General features: G+C 44.3%; 1 protein-coding gene across 1 annotated transcript in view; it reads left to right on the forward strand.

Annotated features, from left to right (window-relative positions):
* The window catches only part of LOC146817859 (amine sulfotransferase-like), a 363,774-nt gene that overhangs the window by 280,313 nt on the left and 64,924 nt on the right, over positions 1-18,537 (forward strand). The window contains exon 5 of the mRNA XM_085611341.1: positions 6,160-6,254. Within this exon, the coding sequence (XP_085467467.1) occupies positions 6,160-6,254 (95 nt within the window). The remainder of the gene's footprint in view (positions 1-6,159; positions 6,255-18,537) is intronic.

Below are 18,537 nucleotides of genomic sequence, written 5' to 3' on the forward strand. Positions count from 1 at the left end.
GGGAATGCTTGCTTCATGTTGCTACCCAGGAATGCCTTGCCCTACTCTCTTTTGTTCGGTGATGTCTTTTGGATGCTGTTAGTGCATGTACAGTGCAAGACTCACCAAAATGATCTGTTGCCACAAGCTTGCTGAGCTAGTGGTTACCAAAGAAGACATACATGTATAGTCTGCTCTATTGTTATTGATATTAGAAAATAAAGATCAACTTTTTTACAAAGTGCAAGAAATTGCCAATGGCTTGCAGTTCCTGGGAAAGATATTTCCAGAGGAGTGCAGTCAGGTAGGAAAAATGCCAGCCCCTTATTTACCTACAATAGATATCTTATGCTGTCTTGTGACGCCAGATTAGACTATGAGGTTGGGTGTGTAAATTTAGATTTTTTTAAAAACAAAGTGAGTCCTCATGTTATGGACACTTTGGGGTTGATTTTGATGCCGTCCAGAAAGGCTCCGAACGACATTCGATTCATTCAAATCCGATTCGAAACCCGTCTTTCTGACCGACTCGAACACTTTTCCCAAAGAGCGATTACGATGGCTGGAAAGCGTTTGGACTGTCCGACTCGGCTCTGAAAGGTATTGGGAGTAACCGAGTCGGTCGGAGCCAAATCGTAGTAGTCTGCGCGTTTCCAGCAAGCGATTAGGATGTCAGATTCGGACAGCTTTTCCTAATCGGTTGTTCTGAGACGGATCGCCTGTCAGAATCTGACTTTGGGGGCCCATAGCAGGCACCCCTTCACCCGAGGCCTTCCGAATCGGGCCCGTGAGGGTACCCATTGGTCCCCTCTTCCCATGCATGCACATTGTGGCAGGCACGATGAGGTGACCACCACATGGTGCAAGGTTTTCCCTAACAACCCCTTTTGTCAATGGGAGCCTGTGTTGTCGTTCGGAACACAGACTGTTGGGAAGCATCATCATCGGTCGGTTGGACTCGCAGAATTCAATTCGTTCGGAAATTATTCTGAAACTCATTTGGTCAGAAGAGTTTCCTAAGAAGATCATAGTCGGCCTCTTAGATGGAGTCTGGACAAGGAGTTAAGATTAGTATGTTTCTCATTAACAAGTCATGCAAGCTGAACGTGATAATGTGTATTTCTGTTGAATTCTTGTGATTACTCTTTCTGACACTTTTCAGGCACTGCAATATTTCAGTGATATAGGTATTATTGCGATGATATATACCATTGCCATAGTCCACTCTTAATCATACCAGACAAGTGAATATCTGAAGCCTTAACCATTTATGAAAGTTCTAAAATCATATTTTTACATGGACTTTATATGGAAAAACTCATTTTGCATATTTTGGTCAATGGAAAGTAAGAATGAGAAATGTATGCGGGCACCCAACATGATAGCCCTGCAATGCTTACTGGTAGCTCATCATCCAGGTTTTGCCTACACAGGAATCAGTTGGCCCTGGTTCAGCCAACTCATACTCATTTTCTGTACCTTGAACAAACTTAGGATGGCCCAGAGGACTTGAACCACTGGTGCCTTGGACCAGGTCCAATGAAACACCATCTAGGCATTGTGACCTAATGGGTCTTCGAGGGGGCTATGCTCCTCTTCAGTGTCCCTTCAAATGGAGATCTTTCTTCTTGTCAATCACCCATGCTATGGCTTGGCGTGGCCAAACTCACAAAGGCATTTCCACAGTCATTTGTTTCTCTATAGGCAATGTGAGGACCAACTTTCTCTGGAAGCTTCAGAAACTGCATGCATTTAGGCATACATTCATAAAATCAAACTGGATCACAGCAATCCCTGTCACTCATCCTGGAATCATCTTCCTGCACAAACTCTTACCTCATCCATCCTTCTTGAGTAGAGATACTTTGTTGAGGCTGCGTTCAGTGACTTATTCATCAGTGTGCTATTCTGCTTTATCATATTTCTAGCAGCTTGATTGTTTGTTCCTCTATTCGGCAATACAGCATTGATGTTGGGAACAGGACGAGGGGCGTCTGTGTATGGGCTGTGGTCACAAGAAGAGTGGAACCTTGGGGAGAACAAGAAGAAGCCGAGTCCTGCTTCAAGTCTTTGGACACCTCACTGAAACAATCTTCAAGGTTCCGCTAGGACCAGCAATTCACAGATTCTGGTGATGTTTAATAACAGATACATACAGTACATTAGGCTGAATTCACAAATGATTTTACTGTTTCCTACCCAGTACTTGATGCACAATGCACGATGCACAATACTCTTATGTGCCATCAGCGATGGTCCACGCCTCACCAAGCAATTTGGTGCCAGAGGAGCAGAGCAATGGCTACAAATCCGCAGAACACCGCAGAGGCAGTTGGGGTGATCCTGCTGCATCTGAGGCCTGCTTGGTATCTGTCCTGACAACAGCTTTTACCCCTCATCTACCATGTTGCTAGGTCACCGCTGAATCCTAGTGTCTGTTGAGGACCTGTTCAGCAGAGGTAGTTACTGGTGAGTCCTGGGGATGGAGAAGGCTGTAAGCGTTTGGGTAAGCAGCAAGCTGGGTTGCTTGCCAATGCGAGAGCACACCTAAGATTGGGGTAGATGGCTGGCAATCCCATGCCGTGGTACAAAGCAGAGTATCACACCTCACTCGGGAAATCAAAACATCAATGAGGCATGAACAAGGGAAAATAGGCAAAGGGGTAAAGCAGCAAAGACCAGCTTGCACCCAACAGCAGGGAAGGTTTCTCCATTAGAACTCTGGGGCTGCACTCCTCTGAAATTCCTACACAATCATATCTCTAAACAAATCAATGTATTTAATTCTGGGCTGTATGTACTAGGCTGCCTGCCCCACCTCGCTTTCAAGCAGGACACAGAAGTCAGGCAGTAAATCAACTTTCTGCAATGTGGTGCACAACGAAGGGCTTACCTTTCTAAAGCCCTTCTTCGCCATTGTAGTCTATGGTGGTACCCACTGTAGCCAAAGACGCTGTCAACATCACGGTTTTGGGCGTCTTAGTCTTCACCCTGGTGTGAGGCCAGACATCGAGCATTCACAGGCATAGATCCCACAACCTTTCCCATTCATCACATGGTAGGACTGGATGCAAGCACATGTGATTTGGTGCCTTATACTCTGTAATAGTAAGTATTATAATACCAATCTTGTGTTATGTATATTGTGCGGAGACCCCTAGTCATGGTAGCATCCCCCACTGTGACTCCCCAGACTCTGGTTGTAAGTCGCTGGTCCCTATATAAGTGAAGCTGATGTATTTGTTCCCACACAAAATTGATCCAAAAAACTAGCCGGGTTTTCATTCCCTTGCTGTTAATCCAAATATCCGAGTCAAGCGCAAAGGGAGAAATATGTGCTTATAGTAAATAAAATAGTTACATGCTGCATGGCATTAAAACTGGCCCTATCTTCATGGCCTTAATATTAATGCCAAAAATATCGATTGAATTGCGAGCAATGAATGTTAAAAATGTTAAGGTAGTTCATACCCGCAATTTAGTTTCTCTTTTATTTCATGTTTTACCTAATTTTGCATTCCTCAACAATGTCAGCTAGCTCACCATGTGTGTTTCTGATTGGCTTTTATTGAGAGCTCTGGCACTGATCAGTGGCGGCTCGCCAAAGGAGTGCTGCAGTGCGGTGAGGCGGACGGGGGAGGGGCAGGGTGGGTATAGTAAACTCCGGCATACGGCGGAACGAAGTTAAGTAAATAAATAAATAAATAAAAGAATGTACATTGCGAGCGCTGTATCTATTTATTTATTTACTTACCTCTGTTCCGCTGTATGCCGGAGAACCCCCCAAACCCAAGTTGGCCCATTAAGCTAGCTTGCTTCCCTCGCTACATAAAAGTCATGACTAACTTTTACACCCACCACTTTCAAATGTCACCAGCCACCACTGCCCAGCAGCTAAGTTGTATGCATGAGGTGCTTCGGAGCTTAACATCATAAGAACACAATCACAGAAACAACATAAAAGCAAGAACGATATAACATTAAAGAAAACAGAAACAGCACAAGTGAAGGTGACAAGGAGTTACAAAGAGACACTAAGGGGTCTATCATGATGTAGGGTGGATCGCCACCACCCGCATGGCGGTGGTGATCAGCCCTACATCATACCCTGCTCGCCTCCCATTTCCCCTCCGCCATATTATGACGGCGGGGGGACCGCGGCGGACGGAAAGACCGTCCGCCGCTTTTCCGCCCAGTCGACAGGTTGACCGGGCGGAAAAGGGTTGCATATGGTGGCGGTGTCTGCTAGACACCACCAGCCAAATTAGGATGCCAGCGGGAAGCAGCCTTTCCGTGGCGGCAATGCCACGGAAAGGCATGCAGATTCCTGAATTGGGGGCCTGTTGCGGGCCCCCTGGATGTTGGGGTGGTCCCTGCATTTGCAAGGACGACGTGGCTGGCACCACGCGGTGCCTGCCATGTTGTGCATGCAAATGCACACAGTGCAGCCACAGCATTGTGGCAGGCAGTGCTGTGAGCACCGCCCGCCACAATGCTGGGAATAGAGGACTGGCGGCCAGTCCGAGCAGCGCTAGGGTGGCAGGCGGACGTGAGTCCGCCCGCCATCCTAATCGGCCCCTAGATACGGTGGCAAAGAATTTAGCTTAAGTTAGACAAGGGCCTTATGGAGGCAATAAGCAGCTGAAAAGTGGTGACTACTTTAACTTATTACAGAGAGGGCTCAATTTTACGGTTTGTGCCACAGTGCACCTTAAAGCAGGTGTGCCGGGTGCAAACAGGGAAAGTGAGTCCTATTAGGAAGAATGCGCTGCCGTCAGGGCAGCTCCCAACTCGCGCTGCCCCCAGGGCAGTACATTCAACAGAAATATGGAACAGCAGTTTAAAAGCTGCTCTGTGTTTCCCTGTGCAGTGGACACCCGCCTGCACTTTCAAAAGGGATTAGAGATCCCCATGCATGTGGGTGCAATGAGTGACTGCACCCGCCTGCAGGGAAATGTCGAGGAGTCCTTGGGACCCTCTTTCAGCCCTTGAGAGGGCTTTCCTCAGGGGGCAGACTGACAGTGCACCAAATTTGTGTGATGCAGTTCCAGTGCACCTCCTAAGGGGGAATACAAAACGAGCACAGAGGCAAATTGATTCGCTCATTTGCATGGGACCACATCCCCATGCAAATGAGAGACTGCCCTCTCCCAATAGTGCTGGTTCTGCATGTGCGCCAGCGCTAGCTGTATTACAGAAGGGGCTGCACAAGCATCTATGGCTTTTTCTTTAAAACCAAAGTGTCCAGGGGGCACCCAAAATAGATGCAAATGCCTGTTGCGCCCTTGGGGCACAACAGTAATGTGGCCCCAGGACTACAACTAGGCACTCTAAACAATAAAGCATGAGCACCACAAAGGCGGAGCAATTGAGAAAAAATCTAAACGCGCGGTAATGCCTGTAGGCTCCTTGATTTGTTAAAGGGCAAGGGGTGACAAGCATAATCGGCTCACCAATTTTTTCTTTAACCTCGGAAAGCAGTAAAGCAATCAAAAAGAAAATGCTATGACAAAATGTTTTACCACTCGTTCTAGTGCAACCAGGTACTCTTCATAAAGCTTGGAAAAGCTTCCAGACAATTTTTTTCATTGGAAAACAGAGCTAAATCTCTCGGATTCCAAGTCGAATAAACCTGACATACCAATTCAGTTGTTGGAAACTTTAGGACATTATACTGCAACAATAGACGCTTACATGGCACAAGTCGAGGGTGCATGCAGGTAAATGGCATCCAACCATTATTTTCACATGGTGGATGCTGTCCACCCTGCCAAGAAGTTGGACATGAAATAATGTAAAGGCATCAAAATAGTGACATTTTAATATTCATGCTAACCCTCTATTTTCTATAAAGTTTGGCCAGGTCATTATTCAGCTTCATTTTTTTATTTCTGTGATTTGGGCATGCTGAGCTGAGGCAGCATTTTTAGTTTTAAATAGAAGAAATGGCAGAGAAATTGTATCTAATGTCAAGCTCTCTTATAATGAGGTGGGGAAATATAAGGCATATTTTCAAAAGAAAAAGTAATATATACGTGATCAGGAATTCGATATAACTAGATAATAGAGACATATATTCTCTGTTTACTTTCTAAACCTCCTCTGTTGATTGTGTGTCTGATGCTATGCAGTGCTAATACTTTGTTTTGTTTTTCCAATACCACATTTTTTTTTCAACAGTGGTCGGCGGCTCTTGGTTTGACCATGTCAAAGGCTGGCATACTCACAAGGATGACTATAATATACTTTTTCTCCAATATGAAGATATGGTGAAGGTTAGTTATCTGAATCTCTTAAAAATGTATTCTTGAAAATATACAGTTGTGTCAAAAAGTGATTTGTGTTAAAGTTCATTGTCCAGAGTGATGCTATTTAGTGTGATTTGGTTAATAGTGTGGCCCTAAAGGATATTAATTTGGTTGTGAACACAAATTGTTTACTCTTCAAGTACTTGTGGATTACTCTTGAATCCCAAGAATTTGGTGGGTAGCCCAGTCTCATTATCTGAATTCTAGGTGTAAGCCAGTAGTACCACAAATGCCAAATTCAGCCTATGCCTTACAGATGTTACAGTACACAACACGTTACACAATAAAACAAAGGAGAAGGAATCTGCACAGCTGGAAGTCTTGTGAGACTGGGAAGAGGATATGTGTGCACTCTGGGCCTCATGTACAAGCCCATTGCGCCAACAGTGCGTCACTTTTTTAGACGCTCCGGTGGCGCAGTGTGTCTGCCCATATTTAGAAGGTCACTTAAAGTCACCCTGCATAAATATGGCTCAATTTCACGCATTACTCTAATGAAAGGGGCATTCTATGGGTATTGCAGTGGGTGTTCCCACGCAACATCCATGGTACCTGGCACATTCCAAGATTTACAAAGTGTCGTAAACCTGGGAAGGCATCAGAATCCTACCGGGGAGGCGTAGGAGTGGTGCAACAAGGAGAAATACTTTTATTTCTCCTTGGTTTTTGCTCTATGTGTGCTACATTCTGCAGCACACATTTAAGGAGCAAAGTGCCTTTAATTTTTGCTTTTGTGCAAGAAGTTGTTCCTTCCTACACATAAACAATAATCACTGCAATGCAGGCACCCTTGCCCCATGGTGCAAGGGTGTCTGTGTTGCTGCACGTCTGCTTTTTTTGAGGCAGGGAGAAGGACAGAAATACACCGTACCTTGCACATATGGCACATTCCTGACCTTTTATTTTGACGCACAGCAGCATTAGAGGAAGGCTTGCTGCTCTGCCATGCCTCAAAATATAGTTAATGAGGCCCTCTATCTCAACACCACAATACCCTTGGGAAATGTCTCCACAGATGTAAGCCTAAGTCTTCTCACAGCGTAGTAGCATTGTTCAAGCTGAGAGAGGTTTACAATGTATCAACAATTTGAAATGCAATACAGTTAAAATATCAGATAATTAAGATATAACAAAGAGTAAAATAAGTTTATTACTTATCACTATAAGCTTGGAAAAAAGAAAGTGGATTAAAATGATATAAAGGCTGTTTTCATTAAAAGTAGATAATTTACATGCTTTACAGATGAGGAAAATTACACATATTGAAGTCAAAGATGTTGATATAATTAACAGATCCCTTTAATACTATACTCTCAGCAGCAAAAAAGAAAATGCAAAAATATTGTCACATTAGCGCATCATGTCACACAATCCAGCATCAAATTGAGATAGCAAATGGCAATCGGCAACACGTAATTGGCATTCTTTCCAGAGCACATCAAGCATGGGTATCCAGTCCAAGAACACTATGACGCATGTGCATGGCATCGATCCAGAGGATATAGCCACAGGACAAGAAACATCCGCAAAACAGAAACAGGCAACAGGCAAAAAGAAGATGTAAGAGAAGACAAGGAGAAAAAGTCACTGACATACACAAAACAAGAGTCATTTGCCAAGATTATGTAAAAGGCAGCCGTATTCAACAACCGTAACCGTGGACTGAATAAGCTAATTTAGAGTTCTGTAAGAAGAAGGTCAAGGAGGAGCTATGGAACCATGGGAATAAACATGAAGGAAAGAAAGAGAAGTGCACAATTGTATTGAGGTTGTATAAAATAATGGTGAGCCCCGAGGAGAAAAGTTAAGAGGGTGATAGACTACATCCCACAACAACATGCTAGTCATCACAATAGCAAAAAAGAGCAATGTAATAGCAGTGTATGAAAGGAAGATTACTGTTTGAAGAGTAGGAAAGCTACACATTAGAGTATGATGAAGCACTAGACATTGGACAATTGGCAATAGTGTTGTAGGGTGGCCTATAAGAGAGCACAATTCATGAATGAGTGTGGGGCGTGCTCCACTGTAGAATCTCCGTACAGCCATACTAGTAGTTTAGAATGACCAGAACTATCAATACCTTCCTGGAAATGTTGAGTGGTAGGCTAGGGAAGGATGGCAGGATATCAGGAGAAGACCATCTATTGTGGGATAGGCAATGGAGAGAGTCATGCAATTAAAAGCAGATGGATGGCTTCCTGATGGGAAGTTAAGTGTCAAGCCACTGGAAAAAGGGACAAGACTGCCTGGCATTAAAGAGAAAGAATAGATATGGCCCACAATTGAAGTGCAATATAAAGGTGTGTCAAATCATGCATGGTTATAGCAAATGCTTTTACAAGATTGAAATGGCCCATCAGATGAATGGGGAATACGCTTCCCATCATTAACATCCTAATTAGATTTATTTCAGAATGCTTGTGTATTGGATCGAAAGAACCTTGCCAGAAGGTACAGACCCATCAAGCTATATATGGTAGAATTCCAATTGTAATGACTGAATTTGGCACAAGAACACACACAACGTATAGGAACCCACAGCGCCAGTGTCACAGGGAAGGCATGACATTGAAAAAGTTCTGCCTGGCACCATAAAAAAAGAAGAAGAATGAGAAAGTGCAGTCCAGTAGAAATATTTACAAAACCCTGTCGAAAGACAAAAAAGAGTGACTTGGAAAATATCTAGTGGACCTAACTCCTGGAGACACCTGGGATTAATGACACAAGAAATTAATGGTACTAAGTAGCCAGTTGTGGCAACTATTTATTTATCAAGGTGTATTTAAATAAGGACCTTTCGTATGACTATTTTTCTTCACTATACAGTAGTATTACAGTAGCAGATGCATATCCCACAAGTGTGACATTAATTTAAGTTTAGTACACTGGCTTATTTAGTCAGAATGAGCTTTTTATTGTGATGTACACCAAAAATGGAAGGTGCATGGATCTCATAAAATATCAGTTTTTTTGTATAAAACTGGACCTATTCTACAGGTCGGGCACATTTTGCTTTTGGGCAATGCAATATTATAAGGAATGCCAATCCCTCAATGTTGGCTCAATGCACATACAATGCTAAGGTCTGAAAAAAGGCTGCAAAATTACCCTGCAAACTATTATCCTATCAGCCTAACAATGCACAGTCATTCTTTCAAGACTAGTAGCCTGTAGTCCATGTCCATGTATGTGATATTTGTGAATATTAGGTCAGTTTTTATGTTATAGAGCGTGAAGGATAAAAATCATTTGTTCTGTTTATTCACATCATGTAAATTTAGCACAATGTATCTATGACAGTATTCCAATCGCATAAACGCCTATTGATATGTTCTAGAAGAAGTCCATTTCTTTCGTTTCTCACTGCGCGACAAAAAGGGCCGAAAACCATACTGTAGCCATCTTGGTCTGTGATAGACCACGTTTTAGATCACATGGTTTCCTTTGCCTACCATCTTCATGATTTAGTTTGTACCAGCCCCGAGACAGGTTAGTTGTATTTACAGCCGAGGCCCAAGGTCACATCTGCTGTAGGGAGTATCAAGCAAATTCCTTCAGGCACTGGGTCGAAAAGGGAGTCACCCTGCCGACCTCCTCTGTATAGATAGCAACCCTTTGTATAAGGCTGAAACTTAACACTGTATGAGCTCATCCAGGAGCCCATGGACTAACTGGTATTTTTCCACTTGTATGGCTTTGTATGCTGAATCTGGTATGTATATAAGTGTGGTTTTGTCAAGGAGCCAGCAGTCTTCCTCGGCGCACCTGATGGGTAAGGATCGACGAGGCTCCTCTATGTAGAGTTTTGTTTTGGCCAATAAAACGTTTGAACCTTCTCCGTTGCCAACCGACTGTTATTTGGAAAGGCTATTGCGGGCCATCGGTAAGTGTGGCCCTTGGGATTTTTGTTAAGTACTTCAAGCGGCTTAGCTAAAATTGGTATTTCAATGGATCCACTGTGTATATCAATAAGCCTACATGAAGAAAGCATTGCCCCTGTAAAAATGGGGCTCAATGGGAAGAAAACAAAATCTGTCCCAGCTAATAAAAGCATCCAACATGTTTGTTCACTAACGTCGCTATGGTTTTCCCTGTACATCAGCCAGGTGGTAGAATTTCTCAGCCATCATATGAATGATGCACCTTGGATAGAGTTACCAAAATTGTGACTTTGTTATTTGCACATGAAACCTTGTTGTTGTCTAAGACACGTACCAGAATTGAAATGAGTTACATAAATTTGAAGAGTTGTGCAGAAAGAGCTTCCAGTGAATACCTCAAAGACACAATTAATGGTCTTTAAGCCACGTAACAATTTAAAACTAAGTTAGTGCTGGGTAGATCTCCCCTGAAGATGGTGCCCGGCTTAGAACATTTGATATTGGCTGGGAAAAAATACATTCTGAAGAGAAAGAGCTTATGGATTCAGCATGCAGGTGCCACTGTGGGAGCCAAACCCCAATAATTTACTGAACCCCAATAGGTTTACACACCGAGTTTTACTTAGGATAGATTACCTCCATGATTCTTCTTGATCTAAGGGCAGGAAACACCACCCTCTCAAACATTAAACTCCCCAATCAGCAGAGAAAAATTAAAATAGGAATGGCGACCACTAAATGACTGAGTACTGGATCAAAAATGGGTTTAAAAGTTTTATTACAGAATTGTTAACTTGAACAATACAGAAAAATTGACAGGTTTGCCATGAAGGCTCAGGTACAGAACACAGAATCATAAAATCATAGCTAAGTTCCTATTCAAGCAGTTAAATCTTTCCAGATTCAAAGTGTTAAACTCATCACTGTACTGACAGCATTCTAAGGGAGAAGGAAAAAGTCTCAAAATAATCGAACAGAGTCTCAGGAGAAAAATGAGAAGTGACCCTCGAACTTTTAAAACTAGAGGTTTTTATGCACTTTATATGTATAAATAATTAGCAAAACTGCATATTCAGCATGACATGATCATGGTTAGATTACACTGGCAAATGAAAAGCAACCCCATAATTAAAACACTTAGCACTATCCCATTTCTCAAAGTAAAAGAAAATCGTCAGCTTGCTTCCTTAGCAACTGCATTCTGGACATGTACAATTTAATATGAAACCTTTTGCAAACAAAAGCTCATAGAATTACGGTCTGTTGCAGACCCTCATTAGAACTTCTAGCAGAAATCCTTCAAAATGAAACATCGGGTACACAATGGCACAATTCATGCTTTCTAAGACAATCAGCATTTACGCCCTTGATCCACAAAAACTGCAAGGATAGAAGACTCGCAGCGGGTCTCTGTTTAGGAAGGGTAATGAGCACAAGTGAGATGAGCAGAACAACAAAAATGTCATCCATTCTATTAAATCTGAGTTTTGCATGAAAATGGGTTAGACGTATATTGCATTATTAATCACACTTCTAACCCACCTTATTAAATAATTTCAAGTGCACCTTTATTAATTCATCAGTTATGTCCATATGTGTCATTAAAATAACCAATCCAAACAAATACGTTTTTACCCAAATTTGCACATAAGAAAAAACATTACTACCACGAGCCACTTGCTACTATGATGTGCAGGTGAGTGGTGTTGCCTGCATTAGTGATATATAGGTTGGGGCTACACACACACACACATATCCCTCTTTACCAACAGTGGGGTCTCATTTTTAAAACAACTAAAGGGGCTACCGCCAGGTACTGCCAAAGCCACTTCATCAAATCTGTAAGGCCATCACTGACCTCCTCAAGCTAGAGCTACTTTCACGTTTGATTAGGTGTCGACTGAATAACAGGTGCGTCGGGAACTAGGTGTTGGTGAAGAACTAGGTTTTAAGGGCGCAACGGAAAGTCAATTTAGTCTCCGATATGCGGATGGACGGTGGACGGGCATTCCAGAGTTTGGCAGAACCAACCGCGAAGGCTCTGCCACCTGTCCTCGCCTTAGGAAAGAGGGGAATGACGAGAAGACACAGTAGGTTGGATCTCAGGGCCCGGTCGTAATGGTAATGCTGGAGTCTATATCTCAGGTATGCCAGGCCCACTCCCCTGGTGGCTCTGAATGCCAAAGTTAGTGCCTTGAATTCTATGCACCGAATCAATGGTAGCCAAGGAAGGTTTCTCAGGTGGGGAGTGACAGAGTGGCAGAAGGGTATCTTGCAAATCAATCTGGGAGCGGCGTTCTGGATTATTTGCAGTCTCCGAGTCAGATAAGAGGGGAGACCCAGATAGAGACTGTTAGCGTAGTCCAAGTTTGATGTAATTAGTGCATGGACTACTGTTCTTCAACACTCCAAAGGCAAGAAGTGGAGGAATTTCCGCATAGTACGTAACTTTCCAAAGCATGAGGAAGAGACTTGCCTAATGTGGGATTTACAGGAGAGTTCATTGTCAAATCTGAACCCCAGGTTACTCACCGTGTCCACAGGCTCAGGGGGAGGATTCAGCTCCTGTGGCCACTTGAGCGCATAGGGGTGAGGGGACTTCTGGTTGAAGAAAATTACCTCAGTTTTATCTGAGTTCAGCTTGAGACAGTTCAGTGTCACCCAGGCTGAGATGTTACTCAGACACCTTCTGAAGTTGGCAAAGGCTGCTTCTGACTGATCTTTAAAAGAGAACATCAGTTGGGTGTTATTCACTTAGGAGATCACCCTCACCCCACAGGATTCCACAAGCGCCGCCAGTGGTGAGAGGTAGGCGTTAAAGAGCAGAGGACTCAATGAGGATCCCTCACTGCAGGGGTTTCTCGGAAGAGATGAAAGGGTGGAGAAAGACTTGTGACCGGTTTTCCAGAAAGGACTGGATCCAGGACAAGGCCGTGCCCTGAATGCCTAGGCAACTTAATCTTTCCAGGGGAAGGGAGTGGGTAACCGTGTCGAAGGCTATGGACAGCTTGAGTAGCACAAGCATAGCTGCTTTGTCCTGATCAATAGTCTCGCAGGCACTCTCGGATACTTCAAGGAGGGTGGTCTCCATGCAACAGCCAGGTCTGAAGCCGGATTGGGAGTTATGGAATTGATTCCTCGATTCTAAATGATCGGAAAGTTGCTCTTGGACTATTTGTTCAAGAATTTTCACCGGTGCCGGAAGCAGGGAGATGGGTCTGAAGTTTTTGTATTCTGCGGGGTCGGCATCTGCTTTTTTGAGGCTCGGCGTGAGGTAAGCCTGTTTCCACACTGCTGGGAAAATTCCTGAGCTCAAGAAGGTATTCCAGATCTGATTTAGTGGGGCGTTAATACATGGTGCCAAGAGTTAAAAAAACTGGGACGGGCAGGGATCTCCCGCCGACCCAGATTTGCAAGTTAATAGTTTTTGCAAGGAAGCACAAGAGGCGGGCGGAATTTGGTCAGCACATCTTTATTGTCAAGCGAGACAGTTGGCTCTGAGGTAGTCTGGGTGGAAGTGAAGGTGGTATAGACAGCTTGAATTTTATCTTGGAAAAAGTCAGACAGTCCTGTACAAAGGGAGGTGGTGGGGAGTACTGTGCTGGCAATGGCAACAGGTTTAGTAAAATCTTGGACAATTTTAAATAGTGTTTCCGCTGAATTTCCAGCTAATCTGATCTTATTGGAGAAGTAGTCCCTCACAGTGTTGCACTTACATTTGTGAACATTTTTTAAGGCTTTTCTTTAAGCCAGCTTGGCAGCGGGGTCATAGGATTGTCTCCAGAAGTGCTTCAATTTATTACAGCGACTTTTCCCAACACAGAGTTCAGGGAGAACCATGGGGCTGATGGTCTCTTCCTAGTGGAAGTGACTGATCTGAGGGGGGAAACAATGTCTAAGGCCTTAGACATCCAGCTGTTAAAGTTTTCTGAGTCTTCGTCAGGGTTACCAGACAATTGGAGTGGTGCTGTTGAGAGTGCAGGTGTCATACTATTTCTGGTGACATTGCGCCACATTCTCCTTTTCTCTAGGACTTGATGTGGTCTGCAAATGAGGAAGTTCAACTCCACTCTGAAAGGTATTAAAAAGTGGTCTGACCAAGTGGGGGGTAAGAGGGGCACTACTCTCAAGTTAGGATCATTAGAAAAAATGAGGTCTGGAGTATGGCCAGCAGCATTTGTAGAGCCATTGACCAGCTGTGTCAGGTTGAGTTCAGCCAACGTTGCAGCCATTTGACTAGCTTTTGTGCAATTGTTGTTGTCCATATGGACGTAAATATCACCTAAAATCGTAAACCTGGTGTGCATGGTCAAGGGGTCAGCTGCTATATCGTATAGTTCTGTCTGGTGGCAAGCTGGGGAGTTTGGGGGTCTATAAACTAAGATGCCAGCTATCGAGAGGCCTGCTGCGATCTTTACGCAGAAGAACATAGCTTCTAGGGGCCCTGTGTTTTCAATCTAATTGTGTGAGATTTCCCAGCCCTCTCTAAGAATCACAAACACACCCCCAGTTTTGTTACTAGACTTATTAACCCCAATTATCTGATATACAGTCGGAACGGCTAGAGTGAGGTCAGGGTTGGAGCTTTCTCTGAGCCAGGTTGGGTGAGGAACATTAAATCCCACAAGTGTGCCTTCAAGGAGAGACAGATATCATCAGAGTGTCTAGGGAGGGCTCTGCAGTTAATCAGGCAGACCCTTATGGGGAAGGGGTGGATCCAGTTTTGATTGACGAGGACGCGGTTCGTGGACGGTGCGTCCTTGAAACGCAGGGAACCTGGCATAAGAGAGTATGTGATGGTCGAAAGCTAGGTAAGTCTTCTGAGTCTATAATTCAATGACACCTGTGTAATTTCCACAGAAACAAATACAAATGTTTTGTAAGCATACACCTTAGGCTGTATTTCATTACTATTAAGGGGCTGATTACGATGTCGTCAGGAAAGGTTCGAACGTGATCCGGATTCTACAAATCAATTTCGGGACCTATGTTCGCGACCGGATCGGTCACCTTTCGATGTAGGGAAGCCATCCGGGCTGTCCGATTTGGTTCTGAATGGGATTCAGGCAGCCTGAGACATTCGTAACCGATTCATACAGCCCAATGGAGATGTTTTCAGAACGAGCGAGTACGATGACCGATTCAGACAGCCGTTCCGAATCGGTCTGGCTGAGACTAAACAGCTGTGGGAATTGGACTTTGGAGGCCCATAGCAGGCCCCCCGTCACCCGTTGGCCTCCGGATGGGGACTGTGGGGTACCCAAGGGACACCTCTTCCCAACCATGCACAGTGTGGCAGGCACCATGGGGTGCCCGCCACAGGGTGCAAGGATTTCCCCAACCTCCCATTTTTTCAATGGGAGCCTGTGTTCTCATCCAGACACGGGCTCCCATTAAAGTCAATGGGAGTCTGACCTAACTGAGTGTGTAAGCATCTGGACACATCGTAATTCGTCATAAGGACTCTCCAAATATGAATCGTTTGGAAAGAATTCCTAACCCGATTCGGTGGGAATGCTTTCCTGACGACATCGTAATCGGCCACTAAATGTTTTCTTGGGTGTGCGTTTTTTTATTGGAACTTCTACAATTGTGGGCAAAGTTTGCATAATATATCATTTATAAAAAAACGCAATGATGTAAATGTAAAATTGCTTCGTCTCCATCGTTTGCTACTCACAAGAAATGTGACTCACAAGAACTGTGTCAAGAAACTGACTGCCCAATTTACTGCTTTACAAAAGCAGTAATTAAAGCACTTAGATAGAAAAGAGAAGCAACATAACCACAAATATCCCCAGAGTTAATCACTTTTGCAAACAAATGCTTAACTTAGATGTATTTAAAGTTGATTTTCAAATCCTGATTCTCAGAAAAAAAGATTCGTTTATTGGTAAAATTTTCATTACTTATTTTGAACTGGTGGTTGCCGGTCGGGCCAACTTTTCCCCTCCTGTTTGGGGACCCATACTTATTTTCCCTCACCAGACATTGACCCAGATCAATTGAAGGAAAACAGACAAAGACTAAAGAAGAAGGAACAAAAAGAAGGGAAAAAAAGTAACAATGGAAAAAGCAGGACCAAGTAACAGTGAGATAAAGGGGCAGGGAGTGTCTGGTAGTTGAAGAAGATGGCACAGGAATAATTAAGACTATTCAGCCTTGGAATTCGACACCCCAACTTTCGAAAACTCAGGTTGCAGGCTTCTAAACAAAACTTTGGGAAACAGCACTTATTCTTTTCCAAATGAAGCACTGAGATGTTATTACTGGAAAATATAAGACCGGATAAACTAGAGTTCTCCCTCCTTGAGACCCTTAGAAGTATGGATTTGATTATTTTAAATGGGAGAGTGCCTTCAGGTGAAGCAGCTCTCTTTATGTTTCATTACCCCTCTACCAAGAGTGTTTTAGACTATGTGGATGTCTTTTACCAAATATTCCGGGTTTGTGAAAATTTCCTTCTTCTCCTGTCGGCAATGAGTGACCATAGCATAGTGAGCATGACAGCAGCTTTTAATTTACCAGCATTTTATCTGGGGGACTTTGGCCTGGGTAAGGCCTGCTTTTAATAAAGCAAATTATCGTTTTGTTTGGGCATCAATAAATATGGCAGCAGTCCGTTTGACAATTAAAAGAGTTTATGCAGGAGAGTCAGGGTGTATTCTCGACAAAACCATTCAGTGTTTTGAGGACCAAATGGGAGAGATTTGTAATTGAAGCTCAAGCACTGTTGGAACATTTTCTTGGAAAATTTTAAATAAAGAAATAAATCGATTAATTCAAAAACAGCATTTGCAGTTTCCCATGGGTCACAGCTGGAAATGAATCACCTGAAACGAGTAAGAAGTCACCGCAAACTTAGTGAAAGAAGAAGGGATTGTGATTCTAAGTGGATCAGCTTGAGAGAAGTTGCAAGGGCCATAGATTCCAGGAAGTACTGGCGCCTGATAGCGTACTACTGCAACTCAAGACAGAAGACACTGCCTATCCCTATCGCAGAGAAGGACTAGGGGGATTATATCTCCCTGATATATATGAACAATAGATTAGTCGTTCCTGTGACGATTGAAGTTGATGAGTCCTCTTTTGTCAGAATATGGTTCTCCTTCTGGGGAGGATTTAGTGGGGTTTATAAAAAATTCTAGAACATCTGGCGCACAGGGATCTGACAGAATTCCCATTGCGTTAGTTAAAAAGGAGGCTGTTGCCTGGGGAGCCCTTCTTGCCCGGCTGTTTAATCATTGCTTTAGAACTGGGAACATTCCCCTTTCTGGAAGGGGTATGTGGTAGTCCAGCTGTACAAGAAGGGTCCCAAAACCTCCCCATCCAGCTTCAGACAGATTACTCTGCTGGATGCCTCAGGCAAATTATTTGCTGAGAGCAGCCTCTGTCATTTGCAACAATGGGCCCTTGACCAGAATATTATACCTCCAGAACAAGCCAGATTCAGAAAGAAGCATATTACTCTTGAAAACATTGTGGTCCTCCAGACTATCGTAGAGAAATACGTCTTCTTACGGGCATGCCAATCTATATGGCATTTATTGATTTCTCCACAACGTTTGATCATTTGGACTGGCAAATGCTGTGGAGAAAGCTCCGTCAACTGGGTGTCCCACATCATCTTTTGGGTATCATTATGGAAATACACTCAGACACCTGGGTGTCGATTCCGATCCGGTAAAATCCGGGCACGAACCGTCGGACGGAGAATTTTCTCCGTCCGACTCGTACCCGGGAAAAACACCTTACAAACCCGCAAGTACGATTCGTACAGAAACACCATTTCCATACGAATCGTAAAAAACACCGACCGGCTAAAATATACCCACAATTCCGATCCGGGACACCGCGTACGCGACATTCGCACGGAGTCAGGCAGCGTTTTACGGACCAGCAAGTACGATTCGTACCCACAGCACTTCGCATGGCAATATTTTTACAGGACCCAAAAAGTGCCGGAAAAGCTAAGTACGCCACGATGCACAGCGAAAAGGGGGCCCAGTACTCACCGTACCCCCATCCCTACACGTCCGCACCGTACCCCCAGCCCCCCCCATATCCGTGCCGTACCCAAGCACCCCCCCCATGTCTGCCCCGTACCCCCACCCCCGTAGGTACGGAGCGTACCCCCACCCCCGTAGGTACGGAGCATACCACCACCCCCGTAGGTACGGTGTGGACCCCCCGCACCGTACCTACGGGGTGGTGGTACGCTCCGCACCTACGGGGTGGGGTGGGGGTACGCTCCGTACCTACGGGGTGGGGGTACGCTCCGTACCTACGGGGGTGGGGGTACGCTCCGTACCTACGGGGGTGGTGGTACGCTCCGTACCTACGGGGTGGGGTGGGGGTATGCTCAG

This window comes from Triturus cristatus, chromosome 6, assembly GCF_964204655.1.
Source record: "Triturus cristatus chromosome 6, aTriCri1.1, whole genome shotgun sequence".
NCBI classification, from domain to species: domain Eukaryota; kingdom Metazoa; phylum Chordata; class Amphibia; order Caudata; family Salamandridae; genus Triturus; species Triturus cristatus.